The sequence below is a fragment of the Vipera ursinii genome (genome assembly GCF_947247035.1).
Source record: "Vipera ursinii genome assembly, chromosome: 1".
Classification (NCBI taxonomy): domain Eukaryota; kingdom Metazoa; phylum Chordata; class Lepidosauria; order Squamata; family Viperidae; genus Vipera; species Vipera ursinii.
The window spans coordinates 298,538,648-298,557,547 of NC_139512.1; the positions used below are offsets into that span (position 1 = coordinate 298,538,648).

General features: G+C 38.3%; 1 protein-coding gene across 1 annotated transcript in view; it reads left to right on the forward strand.

Annotated features, from left to right (window-relative positions):
- DAAM2 (dishevelled associated activator of morphogenesis 2) overlaps positions 1 to 18,900 on the forward strand; it is a 135,282-nt gene that overhangs the window by 68,365 nt on the left and 48,017 nt on the right. The window contains exons 8-14 of the mRNA XM_083349355.1: positions 121 to 187; positions 2,647 to 2,764; positions 7,694 to 7,832; positions 8,148 to 8,206; positions 8,567 to 8,751; positions 11,637 to 11,957; positions 17,135 to 17,242. Of these exons, the coding sequence (XP_083205481.1) occupies positions 121 to 187; positions 2,647 to 2,764; positions 7,694 to 7,832; positions 8,148 to 8,206; positions 8,567 to 8,751; positions 11,637 to 11,957; positions 17,135 to 17,242 (997 nt within the window). The remainder of the gene's footprint in view (positions 1 to 120; positions 188 to 2,646; positions 2,765 to 7,693; positions 7,833 to 8,147; positions 8,207 to 8,566; positions 8,752 to 11,636; positions 11,958 to 17,134; positions 17,243 to 18,900) is intronic.

The following is an 18,900-nucleotide window of genomic DNA, read 5'->3' on the forward strand; positions in this document are numbered from 1 at the left end:
TGTAGGCCCCCTCAGTCCACATTGATTTAAGGGCAGCATATCAAATTTGGAAACTAATTCCAACTGAGTTCATATCATTATGAATAACATATAGGATGAAAATGTTTATTTTTCCTCTAGGCACTTAGATTTCTTTGAGATGGTTCGAAATGAAGATGACTTGGAACTTGCAAAGAGGTTTGAAATGGTGAGTGTTCTCCTAGAAAGCTTTTGCTGTTAAGAAATGTTAGTTTGCCTTAGCTACTACTATAAATGTATCAGATTTTTTTGTGGGACAGACATGGTTTTCATATAACTAAAGAAAAATGAGAGGTTTTCATACAGTACAGAATAAAAAGTATAATAAGTATTATTTAAAAACGTTATCTGGTGACTAAGTTAATTCAGACCTTTTCAAGAGCCTATCATTTAACCTGACTATTATGGCAAGTGATGGCTTAAATGCCTCAGTTTGATTTTTGCTCATCCATGCATTTATAGTTTGGATTTTAGGAATATTTGGTTATGAATAGATTGCTGGTCCATATTGCTTAATATGCTTTGCTCACGTAGGGAATAAAAGACACTGAATGCCTTGGAGTCCTTTTGTACTACATTTCCCCTCCCTCTGCTTTAGATTTGCCATCTTAACAGGTCCTCAACTTACAACAGTTTGTTTAGTCACTGTTCAGAGTTATAATAGCACTGAAAAAAGGGATGTATAACTGTTTTTCACACTCACAACTGTTGCAGCATTCTCATGACCATGTGATCAAAACTCAGATACTTGGCAACTGCTTCATATTTATGACCATTGCAGTGTGCCCGGGGTCATGTGATCAACTTTTACAACCTTCTGACAAGCAAAATCAATGAGGAAGCCAGATTCACTTAGTAATCATGCTACTAGCTTAACAACTGCAATAATTCATTTAACAACTGTGGCAAGAAAGGTCATAAAATGGGGCCAAACTCACTTAATGAATGTCTCAGCAACACAAATTTTGGGCTCAATTGCACTCGTTAAGTCGAGGACTACCTGTATGTTATGAAGTTCTGTTTCTATTTTGGCTCTTAGGCTTTGATCACCTAAGGTGGATTTTTGTGGGGTAAAACATGTTCCTACAATGTGGGTGCTTGTACATTTGCTGTTCCAATTTCACACAGCTTTAACTTAATACCCCCAAGTACTGTCCATTGATATTTTAAGGGGCTTTAGCTCTGGTGCTGGATTCAGCACCATGAATATTAGGATTGCAATGGACAGCTCCTTACTCCTCTTTGAAGCCAGCACCTGCTGCAGACCAGCCCTTTAGTCCTCAGTGGAGACCCCCTTTTTAAATGAAGCCTAGAAGATCTAAACAAGCACTCAGTATATCAAAACCACACTGCACTGCACCACACCACACTGGGATTATTCACATGATTGCACTTATTGCTTCTTTTCTAGAAAGGCTAGAACATGTCCTAACCTTTATGAATGTATCCCATCACTACTAGCTCCCATCTACTGTAGTGTTAGTAGAAAGACAGTGTAGACCTAAACATCATTTGGTGTCAGCTGTAAGTCCAGTAAAATGTTGATACCTCAAAATAGGGATAGGTTTTCAAATCATAGTAATATAATAGAATATAAAAGTTAACAAATACTTTATCAAGTAAGGTTAAAAAAGATAAGTATGCTCTATAATAAAAAAAGTGTTCTGTAATAGGTTTGTGAGCAGAGCAACATGAATGCCACCCATTCTGAGGGTATGAAAAAAGGAAACATGCTTATAATATGTTTTTATTTCAGAAGCCTACCTAATTTTACATATTTCTTATTACAACCACAATAGATTCAATTACTGGTTTGTAACAGTGTGTTCTTTTTTAGTATAGATATTTTCCCAATAATTTACCTAGTATTTAATAGCAGAAGTAACATATGCATGCTTAGTATTAGTGACTGGAAAATTTTGTTAATCAAGGGAGCGTTACTGGAATATATTGAACCTATTTTGTCCGCAACACCAGACACACAACATAACTTTTTGTTTGAAAAATATATTTCAGACCATTCCATTTCCAAACTGATGAATTTTGTGCATCCCTTCTTAGTGTATGTTAATGGCTTCTTTTAGATTAGGTAACTTTGACCGTAACAGAAATAAAGATACATTGTGACAGCTTGTAGTAATTACCTATAATGTAGTAAGATACTTTCTTTTCTTTTCTTTTTCTTTTCTAACCTGGTAGATGTGAATGGATCCACCATTAAATAGGCATCCCAGCATTGAGTAGGATTCTAACTGGTGTGGGTCTTACAATGTCCAATAGCTGAACTGAGTTTCAACTGAGTCTCTCCAATAGCTGAACTGAGTTTCAAAAATGTCACAAATTATTATTTTCTTTTTAAAATGTGCATTTTATTCTCATATGCAGACATGACACGATACAGAAAATGCAAGGATTAAGCAAGAGAATGGGTTTCAGCTTTCAGAATCTTAATGAGCATAGATGGTGACAGTTTTTTCAAACAAACTAATATATTTTCATCTTACTCTGCTCACCTTTTTATACACTGAAACTTATGTGTTGTGTGATTTGGCTACTGTGTCTAAAATTTGCCTCACAACGATGTTTTTATTATAATTTTTGTTTGCCTTTCTCTGTATTCTGCTGTAGGTACATATTGACACAAAAAGCGCCTCGCAGATGTTTGAGCTGATCAGGAAGAGGTTGAAGCACACAGATGCTTACCCCTATTTACTGTCTGTACTCCAGCACTGCTTACAAATGCCTTGTGAGTAGATCATTTCTTCTCACAGTCAAAGGGAAAATGCTGTGATATGTAAGAAGAAACTTTGATGGTGGAACTAATGATCCGTGAGGCTGGTGCCAAAAATGTATCCCCTTTCTAATTTCATAATACAGTATGTTAGATTATTACCATGTTTTACCATATTATTTATTTATTTTTATTTTATTTATTTAGATTTATATACCGCCCTTTCCCGAAGGACTCAGGGCGGTTTACAGGGCATTTAAAAGAAAGTCAATACAAACATTAAAACAAATTTAAAAAGATTAAATAGAACCCTGAGAAAATTAAAACCCAGTTAAAAAGTCCCTCCCCACCCTACTGTCCCTCCCCATCCCTAACCCTTTAAAATACCTAGCTAAAATATATATATCATATATATATTACCATTAGCCAGTTTGATCTAGAGGTTAAGGCACTAGGCTAGAAAGGTGGAGACCATGAGTTCAAATCCCACTTTAGCTATGAAAGCCAGCTAGGTGACTTTGGGCCAGTCAGCCCAAACCACCCCATAGGGTTGTTGTGGGGAAAATAGGAAGTGGAAAGTGTGTTGGATGTGTTCGCTGTCTCAAGTTATTTATAAAAATAAACTTGAGATACCAAACAAATAAAATCATTAATGTTTGGACTGTAATATCACTTCATTGTGGTGTTACAACATAGAACATTACAACAAAGGATAAAGCCATCTTACTAGAGCAAAATAGCAAAAATGTTTTCTTGAGCTAGCAGCTCTCCAGTTCCTTGTTTTAGCTTTGTTTGAATCGTAAATGAAGCTGATCTGGATAGACTCAAGAGATATTCTCATGTGGCAGAGTTCCTCAGAAGCAGCAAAAGCTGAATCAAAAACTGAAGTTTTATTAAATTTCTTTACAGATTTGGATATTGGTTAAGGCAAAAAATAAAGCAGACAGAGTGTCTCCTTTAGTTCTCCCTATGAAGGTGGAAGAAGAGTTAGAAAGCTATGTGCAGTGGAGAGTTAGATGGGAAGAGAAAGTAGGGGTATATTTTTAGTAAATTCCCCCATTATAGTGTTTTGGACAAAGGAAGGTAAATTAATATTTTCTGAAACTATTCTGATATTCACTGCTGTGTATAGTTTTATCTCTCCAGATCAGGGAGGATAAAGGTTTTGGTAGAATCTGTGAGCCTTGCTATATGTCATTTAAAGATAGATACATAGCAAGGGGAAAATCTACATTCCTATAAACTTTAATTCCCATATCTGTAGAGATTCGCAGACATCCAGATCATTGTTGTCCCAAAGGCAGCTGAACTTTCTTTGTTTTTTCTTAAAGATGTTTCGCTTCTTGGATGAGAAGGAAAACATCTTCAAGGAAAATCAAGGGAAGTCCAGTTACCTTTTGAAAAAAACACCTTTGTGATTCCCATAAACTGCTCAATATTGTCTTCCAGGTTTCATTATCTTGCCATAAGAACAATCAAAATCTCTACACTTCCTTAGGTGAACTTTGTCTTTTGTTTAACTCTAAAAAAATAATTGGTTTCTTAATATAATGGAACAGTCAGCAGCATTTTCAAACCTGGAAAAATAGACCAACTTATTAAAATATTGGTGAAGCATACTCCTTCAATCAAATAATCTTGTTATCTTTTATTTCTTTTTCCTGATCATATAGGGCAAAATACATGGCATCTCATTGTTGCCAAACCAATCTTAGCAGCTGCTTTGGCATGCATCTTTGATAGAAAAACTCTTAATCTTACACACTTAATCATAATCAAAGGTCTATAATAAATCAATACATCTTCTTTTTAGTGTGCAGTAGCTGTGCATGGTGATGTAACATGATTCTCCATTCTCAGGTTCTCTGGCAAGAACCACAATCTCTTATTCAGAGGTCCAGAAGAAAATAATTCAGATACAAATTAATTTGGTGTTTACAAAGTAGATCCTAATACCATCCAATTGTATCCAAGACAGGAAAGGAAGATATGACCGGTTATTCTTTATCAAAGTTGAAAATTAATTCATTAGACAATTTGGATCTTCTGGGAAGCTAATTGCTCATCTGTGCTGATCATGCAGTATGAATTATTTATCAGACTCACCATTTCCATACAACTAAAAGGAAGGTAGAGATACATTAGCTGACTACAGCATTTTTTGCCTGTGGACAGCTGGCTTTCCCTGTTCCTGTTCCCACTTCAGATCCCCCAAACATGAAGCAGCCATTTCTTGTTTAACTAGCAATAAAAAGAGAAAAGTTGGATGAAATCCATCTGGAAACAAAGTTCATCTTGATTAAATCATTACATTTTTTTTTCTTTTTAAAGGAACAAGAAAGAACATTAGTGTTAAGGGTCGGAGATATGCAGGTTCCACTTTTAATTAACACAGAATCTTGATGAAAAACAAAACACTGGCCAGATGAACACTCTTGTTGTACTATGGGAAATTCACAGAAAATACTTCATTCCCATCTTACTTCATGGGAACTGATAAGTAAAAAGTTCTCAAGCCCTAATTGGAAAAACAAATTAGAAATTTCTCTAAAGTGTATTGTACAAATTTGTACAAATAATCTAGCAACAACTGGATATAATTTGTTTTCATTTGGAGTTAGCCATTCAAATTTAATTGAAGGTGCAGCTCCCTTTAAAGTTTGGGCTTGACACATTCAACACATTAACACAGCATCGAGCTGTTCATACTGGGTCTACTAGCTCCACTTTTCTGCCTCGTGTTTGTGTGTCTGAAGCTGAACAGTTTTATATATATAGGTAGTCCTCAACTTACAACCACAATTGAGCTCACAATTTCTGTTGCTAAGTGAATTTTGCCCCATGTTACGGCCTTTCTTGCCACAGTTACGTGAATCACTGCAGTTGTTAAAGTAACATGGCTGTTAACTGAATTTGGCATCCCCATTGACTTTGCTTGTCAAAGGTCGCAAGAGGTGATCACATGACCCTGGGATCCTGTAATAGTCATAAATATGAGTCAGTTGCCAAGCATCTGAATTTTGACCATGGAGAGGCTGCAACGTGAAAAATGGTTATAACAGCATTTTTTCAGTGCCGTTATAACTTTGTACAATCACTAAATGACCTGTTATAAATCGAGGATTACCTGTACTATAAATACTGTATACATCAAAAATAAGGAATCTGGTGCCAGATTTAATGCTTTGAACTTCAGCTCCTGTCAGTCTAAGCTAGGATAATCAATGAATTCCAAAACATCTAGAAGGGATCAAAGCATCTTCCCTAACTTATCATAAATCTCTTCAGATTGTTTTAAACCTGAAATTGAAAATGAATAACATTATTGACAAGCAGAGGTTGCATATATAGCAGCATCTCTGTGGTTTAATTAACAAAGTTGGGCAAGAACCAAAGTGGCACACTTAACAAAATGTTCCCAAAAATTATTTGTGGTGTGTGTGTGTGTGTGTGTGTGTGTGTGTGTGTGTGTGTGTGTGTGTAAGAGACATGGAGCAAGAGAGAGAAGGAGGGAGGGAGGGGAAAATATGCTAGCCTTGCCAGAGTTCATGTGAAGGTAGTTTCGATGGATATAAAAAAATGCTTTAAGTAAAAAACAGTAACTTGAAGGAGTTTTTTTTAATATTATTTGGTCATTGAGGGACTATTTCATATATTCAAGCCTATGATCCATAATCCTCAGTGTTGTGTAGCCAGTTCTTTGTAGGCAATAAGCAAGAAGGAAGGTTGCAAACAGGAACATGCTTTATTGAAGTAAACAGGAACAGAACTGAAACAGTGGCTGCTGCACAGCTACTTATACGGTTGGCCACTAGGTGGTGGCCAATAGGTCTAAAGCAGGGGTGTCAAACTCAATTTCATTGAGGGCCGCATCAGCATTGCGGTTGCCCTCAGGGGGCCAGGTGGGTGTGGCCTGGGTGGGTGTGGCCTACTGGGTGGGTGTGGCTAGAGTGGGTGTGGCCTACTGGGTGGGCATGGCCAGCTCTACATCATTTGCATCAAGGGTGCCTATGGGGGCCTGGGCAGGAGTGGGACAGATCTGAGGGTCTCTGGCAGGAGGAGGGTGTCTGGGCCAGGGCCAAGGCAGTGGGGGCTGTTCCCTCACTGTTTCCAGGATGGCTTCGTGGGCCGCATGAAACCACTTTGCGGGCCGCATCCGGCCCCCGGGCCTTGTGTTTGACATGTCTGGTTTAAAGTAACGCATTCCCAGCCCAAATCTACCAATGATCTTCTTGGAGACAACAAGTCTGGCTTAGTCAGAGACCGTTACACAGACACACTATTGAGCAACCTTTAGGCAGCATTTAAACAGACACGTGAATCAGTACAAGTCAAAATCCCAATACGTTACACACAGGTGAAATACTAAAGTGTGCAATAGTTTATTTTTAATTTTAAAAATCACTTATATAAGAGGGAATAGTTAGCAGGCTCTGTTTTTCATTTCAGAGATTCTTCCTCTCCTTTTTTTCAAGTTTTCAATTAAATTTACTTGGGTAAATAAAAGCCCGTTTTCCATAAGGTGGAACTTATTGCCACATAGATACTCATGCTTTGAGATAACTTGAATATTTTTCTATAAAATTTCCTTTGGAAGTCATAAAAAACACAACAGGTAAATAATAGAAATTCATTTATTTGTAAGTATTATTCATTTTTTATTTCACATTTTTTTCTGGGAAATCAAGTTTTCCTGTCATTTTGAGTTCACAATCAAATGAGAACTAATCCTAAGCAAAGGAAAACTGAAGTAAGTTTGTAAACACAGCCACAGTTTCATTTAGCAACCACTTTATTCAACAACTGAGTTGCTGGTCCCAATTGAGGTCACTATGTGACGATTACTTGTAAATATACTTTTCACATGTGTTCATTTATAATTGCTTTCAGGGTCTTGTGATTAGATCTCTTAAGTTTCCTTACTGGTGTTTGTGATTATTGCAGATAAAAGAAATGGGGGAACATTTCACCAATGGCAACTTTTAGACAGGATACTGCAGCAAATTGTTCTTCAGGATGAACGAGGGAATGATCCAGATGTAACTACTTTGGAAAACTTCAATGTCAAGAACATCATTAAGATGTAAGAAACCTAAAAACTGGGACTGGATTTAATTCATGCAAGATGAGGGCCCCTTCATATCTAACGTTTCATGTATGTAGAGATAAGATTAGTCAAAATAATGTCTACTTTTTGTCCAGTAAAATTTGCATTAAACTATACTATAACATTTTGCCGCAGAAAGTTAGCATTATTTAAAGGGCTAACGGCAATAACAAGAATCTTCTTAGAAATGAACTTATTATGCTGTTAGTTTCTAATATGTTCCTATTCTTCTAGGAATATTTCTCTATATTTTTAATGGGCTTTGAATGATCTTATTTTATCTTCATTCAGGTTGGTAAATGAAAATGAAGTGAAACAATGGAGAGATCAAGCAGAGAAATTCCGGAAAGGTACGTGTTCATTTCAGAATTGGAAAAAATGGAATTTAGGAATGTAACTTCAGATAATCTAGCAAAGAACAAAGCTCAGGGAACATGCATTCTTGTATTTCCAAGTTTACAGATGGTGAAGAGCAGCTGATAATGTCTTTTAACATTAGTCTGATTTGCCTGTTTTGAATACCACTCATTAAAAAAAAACCCCTGCTGATTTTCAGTCTAAAGTTTTTTTTATACAACTATAGTAATCTGCATTAACAGTTTAATGAAATTCTTTTCTTCACTTGTCACTTTATAGTTTAGGTTCTCTGAATTTATTTCATATTTTTGGTTTAGCTTGTGTTCATTTAGTTTTCCCTCTACTGTTTGTAGAACATGTTGAGTTGATGAGCAGGCTAGAAAAGAAAGAAAGAGAATGTGACATAAAAACCCAAGAGAAAGATGAAATGATGAAGACACTGAATAAAATGAAGGACAAGCTGCAAAGAGAGTCCCTGGAGCTTCGCCAAACTCGGGATCAAATGAGTGATCTTGTTGTTCAGCTGAATGAATTTTCGGTAGGATATGAGCCCTTTCTCTCTTTCCCTAATTCTTAAACAGAAATATAGGGCTTGATGTTTTCTGTGGAGAAGGCAAAATGTATGGAATCAATATTTATATTGCCAGTGTTTTTCATTCATCCCTTGTCATTGCTTCCATTTTATTTCATTCAGTGTGAGTGCATGATGGTATATCATGTTTTAATTAGTACAAAGTGTCTACAACATATTCAGTCTATTGGCAGAAAGATACTGTGTTTCCCCCAAAATAAGACCCAATTAGAAAATAATGCTCGTAATATAAACCCCACCCCCAAAATAAGCCCCAGTTAAGATCATCATCTAGATGGACGTATTTAGCACCATATTTCCCAGAATATAGGCCCTAACTGGAAAATAAGCCCTAATACATCTTTTGGAGCAAAAATTAATATAAGTCCCAGTCTTATTTTTGGGGAGACACAGTAACTGTACTATTTTAGCGGCAAGGAAAGACAAAAGTAGTGGAATACATTGAAATTCATTTTGGCAGTCATGTTTTTCACAGGGCACAATATTATATTATATTTTAGCTGTCTTTTCTGCTCTGGCTACAACCAACTCTGGGTGGCTCATGAAATAAGGAACAATGTAAAAAGGAAATACAAAAATTAGCTCAAAAAGAATATTAAAATGGATACAAAATTGTAATCCAGACATCTCAAACAGGGAATTCCAATCTACAGCCAAGTGTTCAGACTGTCATCAGGGTGGGAGTCATCCAGATTTAAGGGGGGAACCTTATTTCAGAGGGCAAGGACCATTACAAAGCAACCTGAGTCTTGAAGGGACCTGGAATGTATTCACTCTGCCAGATTGTACTGGCCAAGCTGAAACCATGGGTAATAGGTGATTACTCAAATAACTGGATCCTATGCCATTTGGGCTTTACAGGTGATAGCCAGCACCTTCAATTGCACTCTGCAGCATGCTAGAAAGCCAATGCAGTTCATGAAGTAGAGGTGTCACATGGATATCTCGTGGAAAGTCCATCAATGTTCATGATGCTGCATTTTGGAATGGTTGGAACTTCTGCATGTTTTTAAAGGAAATCCCATGTAGAGTTCATTGTAGTTCTGAATACCTGCCCAGTCCAAGAAGGGGCACAATTGGCACACCAGATGGAGCTGTCCAAAAGCCCTCTGAGTCACAGTTCTAGAGCTTTGAGTCTAAAAGAAAACCCCCAGGTTCCCCACCACTTCTGAATGAGAAAATGGAAACCCATTTAGAAGTAAAGATGAAAACTCCTCAGAAGGTTCCATCAGTGACAGCCGATTGGTCCTTTTAGGATTGAGCTTGAGTGTTTTTTTACTTATTCTGCTGAGGACAGAACTTTGACAACCTCAGTTGGCTGATTTGAGGTTGAAAGATATATTGTAATTAGGTATTATCACCATACTGATGATCCCTGACCCCAAAACAATGAATGACCTCACTCAGTGATTTAATGTTGATGTTAAACGGAAAGAGAGTGTTATGTCCTGTGGCACCTCTAAAGGAGGGGTCAAAAAAGCAGCCTTTCCCTCAACACTTATTAAAATCTTTGAAGGAAGGAAGAAAACCAGCATAATATAGTCCTCCCAATTCCCAGACACCAGTGTTAGTCCAGATGGATACTGTCAGTGGTATCAATGTCCCAACCCAATCCTACCTCTGCTATAGGCCATCAGTAAATATGATCAAGGCTGTCTCTGTATTGAATCCTAGCCTGAGCCCAAATGGAATAGGTCTAAATAATCCAATCCTTTCAACATCCTTTGTAAGATTAGGGACAGAATACGGATGGAAACTAATCAAGGAGAGAAGCAACCTAGAACTAAGGAGAAACTTCCTGACAGTTAGAACAATTAACCAATGGAACAACCTGCCTCCAAAAGCTGTGAATGCTCCAACAGTGGAAGTTTTTAAGAAGAGACTGGACAGCCATTTGTCTGAAATGGTATAGGGTTTCCTGCCTGAGCAGGAGGTTGGACTAGATGACCTCCAAGGTCCCTTCCAACCTCTTCATTATTATTATTATTATTATTATTATTATTATTATTATTATTATTATTATTATTATTATTATTATTATTATTATCCAGAGAGAGCTTGTAGAGGAGGGGGTTGACTATAGCTTGATTTAAGGCTGCCAACACCACTATATGGACTGAAAACTACATGCCACTTTTCTGGATACCTTAATGAGCCATTAAGGATCTGGTTGCAGCAAACAAGTGGCTTTAGTAACAATGCAGAAAATCCTGTCCACTTCCTCAAGTATCCTTGACTCTAATCCTTGACTGTGTTCGTGGCACCTTAGCTGGATCTGCTCAGATAGAATCCAATTCAGTGTGGATCAGAGCAACTTTGTCCTTAAGAGCCAGGGTGGTGCAGTGGTTAGAATGCAGTACTGCAGGCTAATTCTGCTGACTGCTGGCTGCCAGCAGTTTGGCTGTTCGATCCTGACCAGCTCAAGGTTGACTCGATCTTCCATTCTTCCAAGGTTGGTAAAGTGGACCCAGATTGTTGGGGGCCCTATGCTGGGGACCCAGATTGTTGGGTCCCCAGCATGGCACTATGCTGACTCTGTAAATTGCTTAGAGAAGACTGTAAAGCATTGTATACAAGTCTAAGTGCCATTGCTAATTAGCCAAAATATTCCTCATAGAGGCCTTGCAGATTACCCAGGTTTCCATACCTACCTGGCAGTGACAGGATGACCCTTAAAAGGGACATTTTTACAATATTGACATTTTGTCACCCTTACCACCATGAAGTAATCAATAATTACAATGTTTGATGAGGCATGTTATATTTTTGGAACTACAATAAAAACTAGTATGATTTTACTCATTGCTCCCAAATATTACTTTTTTTTTCAGCAAGGGAATAGTACATTCCCAATTTCTCCTCAACTACCACCTGGTGGACCATTTTCTTTGTCCTCTTCTCTACGATCACCAGAGATTTTGCCACCAGCACCACCACCTCTTCCTTTCTCCAGCTGTCCTCCTCCTCCAGCTCCACCACCACCTCCAGGTGGACCTCCACCCCCACCTGGAGCACCTCCATTCTTCAATGTCAGTATGCCTCCAGTTTCTTCCAACAACACATTTAGCAACAGTGAGATTAGCCTAAAGAAAAAATCAATCCCACAGCCATCTCATCCACTGAAATCCTTCAACTGGGCCAAATTGACTGAGGTAAGGTTCAAAAACCCAATTTTTGTTTAGCTTGCTATGGATTGAAATGTTGGAGAAGATTGGAACATTGAAGATTGTGCTAAGGTAGTTATGCCATGAGAACCCAATTTTAGGTGCAAAACTGATACTCGTTTAAAATTATATAATATATATATGTGACACACAATTATGTGACACACACACACACACACACACACACACACACACACAGACACAGAAAGAGATATATTACTGATAGATAGCTTAGGTGGCACTAAGCAGTAGATCCATAGAAGCAGAGGTCTACCATACGAGACAGAACCCAAGGTGCAGATTATGCAGAGAGACCTCACAGAGAAGTCCAAAGCATGGTGGACGAGTGTAAGAATTCAGGCAGACACATTATATGCTGAGCAGCACAACCAAGTAGCTGGCATTGTGTATAGGAACTTGTGTAAAGTGTATGGGCTAGACACTTTCCAAGTCCAGATGGGGAGATTATGGAGAATAACAGGGCTAAGATACTGTGGGACTTCCAGAACCAAATGGACAGGCAAGTACTGGTGGCGGTAAATTAGCAGTGCCAAGTGACAGCAACGTCAGGAAGAAGGAGTATGGAGGAGTACCAGGGTCTGAAGGAGGAACTAGAAAGGTTGTGGAAAGTAAAGGCCAAAGTGGTCCCAGTGGTGATAGGAGCACTCGGGACTGTGACTCCTAGGCTGGGAGAGAAGCTCCAACAGAACCCAGGAACAACATCAGAGTAGATACTGGACAGAGCTAAGCTACTACGCAGAGCCCTTCCAGAGCTCTGGTAGAGGATCCATAAGGGTGAGAAGGAAATTTTTATACATACAGACACACACATCATCTTAAGATAGATTTTTGAAAGTAAGGCCTATTAGTTTGGAAGTGGGAAGAATTTTGTAATTAAATTTCATTACAAAACTGAGTTTTCAAACTCACCACAAAACTTCTAATACTGCAATTTTGTAATTTAAACATTTTAACAGAGAGAGAACACACTGACATTTCAAAATACATTCTTCAGTCAACTCTATTTAAGTGTTCCTTCCTCTCCCATGTCAAACCCTAGCAAAAAAACATTCTTTCCACATTGCATGTAGAAGTGTTAACATTTAAAATTTATCCAAACACATGCAAATGCTGTGGTATTTATATATGCCCATGGTCTGCTGGAGCTCTTGTGCAGTGTGTTTTCAAGCAAACCTCTTTGGAAGGAAGCTTTTAACTTTGCAGTTTCCACAAAAATGGATGGAGTGTATGTGTTGGGGGTAGATTGGTGGTAGTGAAAAGCATGTGGAAAAGTTTGAGCCAGCCCTGGGGCTAGAACATTTACAGAGGCTAAATGACATGCAATGCTCTGAACAACTCATTCATTGCATAACCATGAAGGAGCATAATCTCCTTCTTCTAGTTACAAATCAGTCTAACTCTTCCTTCTAGAGGAAGGAGTATCCAGCCTACCTTTTGCGTAGCACACTTGTTTTCATCCAACTCCCACCTTCTAATTTCCATCACCCCTATTACTCTTTGGTCATTAAAAAATGCAGATAAAATACTATCTGTGTTGAATTTGGGTAGCTGCCTAGAAATCCATGCTCTTTTTAAGACTCCAAGTCACTCGGGGCTCAGCTCAGGCATGTGGAATAAGTGTCTCGGGACCTTTGGAATGCCACAAGAATGCGCGTTCTCCTCGCTTACTCTCTCTTTCTTATGATGAAGTGAAATATTTGCTGCTCCTCCTGTTCTTGTCTTTCAAAGCCACGTGGGGCTATGGGAGTAAGTTTTATTTTCAGAAATTGGTACTTTGGGTGAGGAAAAAAAAGACAGTTATATGCACATACACAAACACTGAACAAGCCAGAGATGCAGATTTTTCTTTTTAGTTTACAGGACCAAAGGCTTATCCTTCTTTCTGGTTCACAGGGGAGACAGCTGTACTTATCAATAAGGGTTAGAGAATGAATAAAAATGGAGTTTTGGAGCATGGAGGAATAGCTTGATTTTGGAGAGGAGTGATTTGATTGAGTTTGCCATAATTTACATGTATGTAAGGTAAAGGTAAAGGTTCCCCCGCACATGTGTGCTAGTCGTTTCCGACTCTAGAGGCCGGTGCTCATCTCCGTTTCAAAGCCGAAGAGCCAGCGCTTGTCCGAGGACGTCTCCGTGGTCATGTGGCCAGCATGACTAGACGGCAAAGGTACATGGAGCGCTGTTACCTTCCCACCGTAGTGGTCCCTATTTTTCTACTTGCATTTTTAAGTGCTTTCGAACTGCTAGGTGGGCAGAAGCTGGGACGAGTAACAGGCGCTCACTCTGCTACGCGGCACTCGGGATTCGACCCGCCAAACTGCCGACCTTCTGATCGACAAGCTCAGCGTCCTAACCCACTGAGCTACCAAAACTAGGGTGGAACTTCAGTAATAGTATTTAATATTTAGGAAATTTAATATTTAGGTTATTTTTCATATGGCTTATCTGAGTGCAACATCATGAGTATATACAGTATATATCAGTGCATTGCAGGTGCCTCCCATTATGTTGGCTTGCAAGATAGTATCTAGACTGGAAATCCTTGCTTACTGTATATGAAATAATAGGTGGATTAACAGGATTTATCAAAACTAGAATATTTGATTATGTAAAATTGTTATAATATTTCATGTGTATACAGAGTTAACATAAGAACAGGAAGCTGAGATTCTACTTTATTTGTAAACTTTCTTTTTGTGGTAGGTAATTGATAAACTTTCAGTCATATGATTCCTCACACTATAAACTGGTATCACAAAATTTATAATACAGCAATATTTTTACAAGAACATTGAAGATTTATCGACTTTTTTCCAAGTTTGTACACATTTCAGTGGCTCTAGGAAGGAAGGAAGGAAGGAAGGAAGGAAGGAATAATACAGACACATATGTACTCCTCAAGTTATAACCACACATTTTGTTGTTGAAACTTGTGAAGTTATGACCGCTACGATGTCTCTATGCTTATATAATCACATTACAAGTATTTGGTGTCTGGCTTACAATTATGCTGTCACAGCAAGCTGTAGTCAGGTTCTTGTGATTTCCATCATCGTGTGAGGCTCTTCCCTAATGAAGGCATGAGGACTTCTGAACTGCTGTCGTTAAGTGACACATCACATGACTTCATACTTTACAACTGCGTCATTTAGCAATGGAGATTCTGTTTCCAACTGCTTTTGTAATCCAAGTGCTACATACAGATATATATGCTCATTAAATCACATTCTAAACTTTTTATGTTCTTTCCTTATCTCACATTTTATATTCTATAAGTACAACAGCTATGCCTATTTCTTGTATGTTTCTTATATCAATGTCTATCATTGTATTTCCTTCCTTTCCTATACATAATGTAGGGAGCTAATGATCCTAGCTTAGTTTATTCCCATCCTTTGCTGCTCTCCCACTTATGATGCGTAAAAACAAAAGTGATGTTCTTCTCAGCCTGATTTCTGGCTATCTTTTAGCCATGCAAGATTTGGTTGATGGTAGGCATTTTTCAGGGTTTTGAGCCAGGCATCTGTTGCCTTTGGCCTGAATTGCTGCTGAGACTTTGGCATCTCTCTGTTTCTGACTAAGAAGGGGAAAGTTTGCTATCACTGCTGTGAACTACTGTCACAATTATAGAGGTTGGCGTGGCCGCCTGGCTCTGCAGCTGCTTTCACCTTTGGCCCTGTTGCCGCTCACGATTTCCTGCTACTCGTGCTTCTGAAATGGATCCCATTTCTTTGGCCCCTTCAGTCACCCTTTGCAGATAACTTCAGGCCTCCAGCTACTTTTGTCCTGAGCTTCTTCTGTTTGCTCAGCTCATTCCACAACTCCTGCTTGTAATAATCCTCTCACTCCCTTTCTAACGCACGTGAACAGAACATCTCTTCCTGATACATACACAAATCTCTTTTTTGGGTTGTTGTTGCTGGAGATATGGTGTGGCCAATTCATCTGTAAGTTCCAGAGACAAAAAAAGGAAAAAGAGTAATGTGCTTGGACAGACTGTAGCAAAACTCTTGTACCACAGTCTAAGGTAGAAAAAAAATAATATCAGAACAAATTTGGGGAACAAATAAAGAAGAATAAAGAAAAGGAATACAACAGTTGTGTCTTAATAGGAAAGTGTATTTCTGGAGCTTTAATTTTTGATAATTGCTGTTTTCATGTGATAAATTTAGTCAGCTTTATGGAACTTCATTGGGCTTCATTTTTAGGCAGTCAGTTCTGGACTATATTTTTGATTGTAGTCATCTCTATCAGTGTCTTCCCATGTGCAAAATAAAATGTGTCCCAGGGTCATTTTCCATATTCTGGTTTTATATCTCATACAAAATTATAAACTAGACAGACCATAACACTCTAACAGCTCTGAGTGGATTTAATAGAGACAAAGCAGAAAACTTTGCAGTTCTCAATGGAAACTTACTTTGTAATATAAGCCAGTCTTAAAAGCCAAAAAAGTGACTTCAAGAGAGTCCAAAGGCATGGCTGTTTTGCTTTTGCCTTTATTTTTGGGGCTGGATTTTCTCCAAAACTTGTGTCTTCTTTTAATCATGTTCTGTCCATTGAATTCTTCCTGACCCCTTTTAGCTTCTCAGAATAATGCATTTTTCCTCTTGTTTCTTTAATAAGGGTGAGTGGGAGTTAGAAGCTGTTCTTAATTATTTTAATAATGAAGTGCTAATGCACTTTACTATGTGAGTGCCTTTTGTGAGCTTCAGTTGAGAAGGTAGGAGTGTCCTACTTTTAGCCCATCTGGACTTCAAGATACCACATACTGGGCAGCCTTCCTCCTCCTCCTCCTCCTCCTGTTCCTCCTCCTCCTCCTCCTCCTGTTCCTCCTCCTCCTGTTCCTCCTCCTGCTCCTCCAAAATCAGAAATTTCTGGGGGTTTTTTGCATAAAAAAGTGTTTCTAGAGTAAAATCTATGTTACCCATCTGTGATATATTTAATAAAGTGTTAGACGAATGAATTGCAATCAGCTGTGAAAAGAAAAACGAGGGATGCAATGCTCTAAGTATTATTTTTAATAGCATGCCGCCTTTGTGTGTATTTGGAGGTTGAAGATGGAACAATGATGGCTATGTGAAAATTATGATTCACTAGAATGTAGGACTAACCACAGCTATATACATCTCTTTGAATTTTAGGAAAAGATACATGGTACCATCTGGCATGAAATTGATGACATACAAGCTTTCAAGATGCTGGATTTGGAAGATTTTGAAAAAATGTTTTCAGCCTATCAAAGACATCAGGTAAGACATTTCAATGCTATTTCCCTCAGTTCAGGTTCTGAAGTCTCTATGTTCCTCTATAAAAATGGTTCCAGTATTTGGTGCACCAACAGAGAAAACTCAGTAGGAAATGTCTTTTCATGGATATAGTATTTTCAGGATAAACAGATTGGCTCCAGGTTTGAGTTTGCCGGGTAAATAGCCTTCTGGATGGCTCCCTCTTTTATTGGTGGACCCTTAACTTTCCTGGTGTTGATGACTGGAAATGGTGTGCCACAGTGCTAGGCTTTGTTTCCTGCAAGGTCATCATATAGCATCATTCTGAAACACTGTGAGACATCAAATGGTGGCTTGACCAAGATACCTTGTGCTGATGAGAATGTCAGGCAATAAGTAGACAAGTTTAACATAGTCTCAACAAGCACCTACATTTTGTTTGCCATAATATTTGCCTTTAGTGGAAAAATACAATACTTGGCATTACCAATCTGATTTGTGGTTGCAGTTGTTATATGATGGGTAGTGGTGTTTAGTGTAGTTTGGCTTGGCTTGGCTTGGCTTGGCTTGATTTGATTTGGTCTGGTCTGGTCTGGTCTGGTCTAGTCTAGTCTAGTAATTCAAATTTATTAGCCACCCAATTCAAATGGAATCTTTTTAGTCTTTTTTCACTTGTTTTATTAATGATGTTAATTCCATTTCCCCCCTCATTTTGTAATACAGTTTCTTCTTAGCTAATAAATCTTGTGTAATAAATTTAGTTCAGCTTTGTATTTGGCTTACTTGACTTTCTTTACTTTTCTTTCAAATAATAGATTATAATGGATATTTTAATGCTTACAGTAGTGACATACTTTTAATAGCAGCTGTGCAGGGATTTTTCCCCTCCTTTTCTTGGAAAGCAGATCAGCCTCATGCTGTCTTTCTGTCACAAGTGAGACTCAACTGGATAGATCAATGGGATTTTTACTTTCCCTCCCCTTCTTTTCCAAATTCTTGCTTAGCTATTAAATTATATTTTGAAAACAAGGTTTCTCCCAGTTGTCTGCTGTACAAATGATAGTCCAAAGCTGGCCTGGAAGTTCAGCTTTTCTTTTCCAATAATATAAAACAATGATGCCACACTGTAGGAAACTATTGAAAGACTTTAATAAATTAGTCCAAAAAACTTCCCTGACTCCAAAATCTTTCATTTTCCCTTTGGAAATGAACCATTTAATTTTCAGGACTCCTAAAAGATTCAGATTCATATTTTTTTTTAAAAAAAAATTCCATTTATATCCCGCCCTTCTCCGAAGACTCAGGGCAGCTTACAATCTAAAGCACAAATTAATGTGCTTAGCAATAGCCTTCATTCTATGTATATGCCTGCTTATTAGGGCTTTTGCCCCCCCCCCAAAGCGGCATTATTACAAAGTCAGCTTATTTCCCCCAACAATCTGGGTCCTCATTTTACCTACCTCGGAAGGATGGAAGGCTGAGTCAACCTTGAGCCTGGTGGGACTCGAACCTGCACTAATTGCAGGCAGCTGGTGTTACTTAAGGAGGCATTAGCCCACTGCTCCACCAAGGCTATTGCCAAAAAGCACATGAAAATGAGTTGACCATTTCTGAATCAACATGTAAAGTTTGGTTCCCTTTTAGCGACAAATGACCTCTTAGCACTTCTTAACAATCACAAA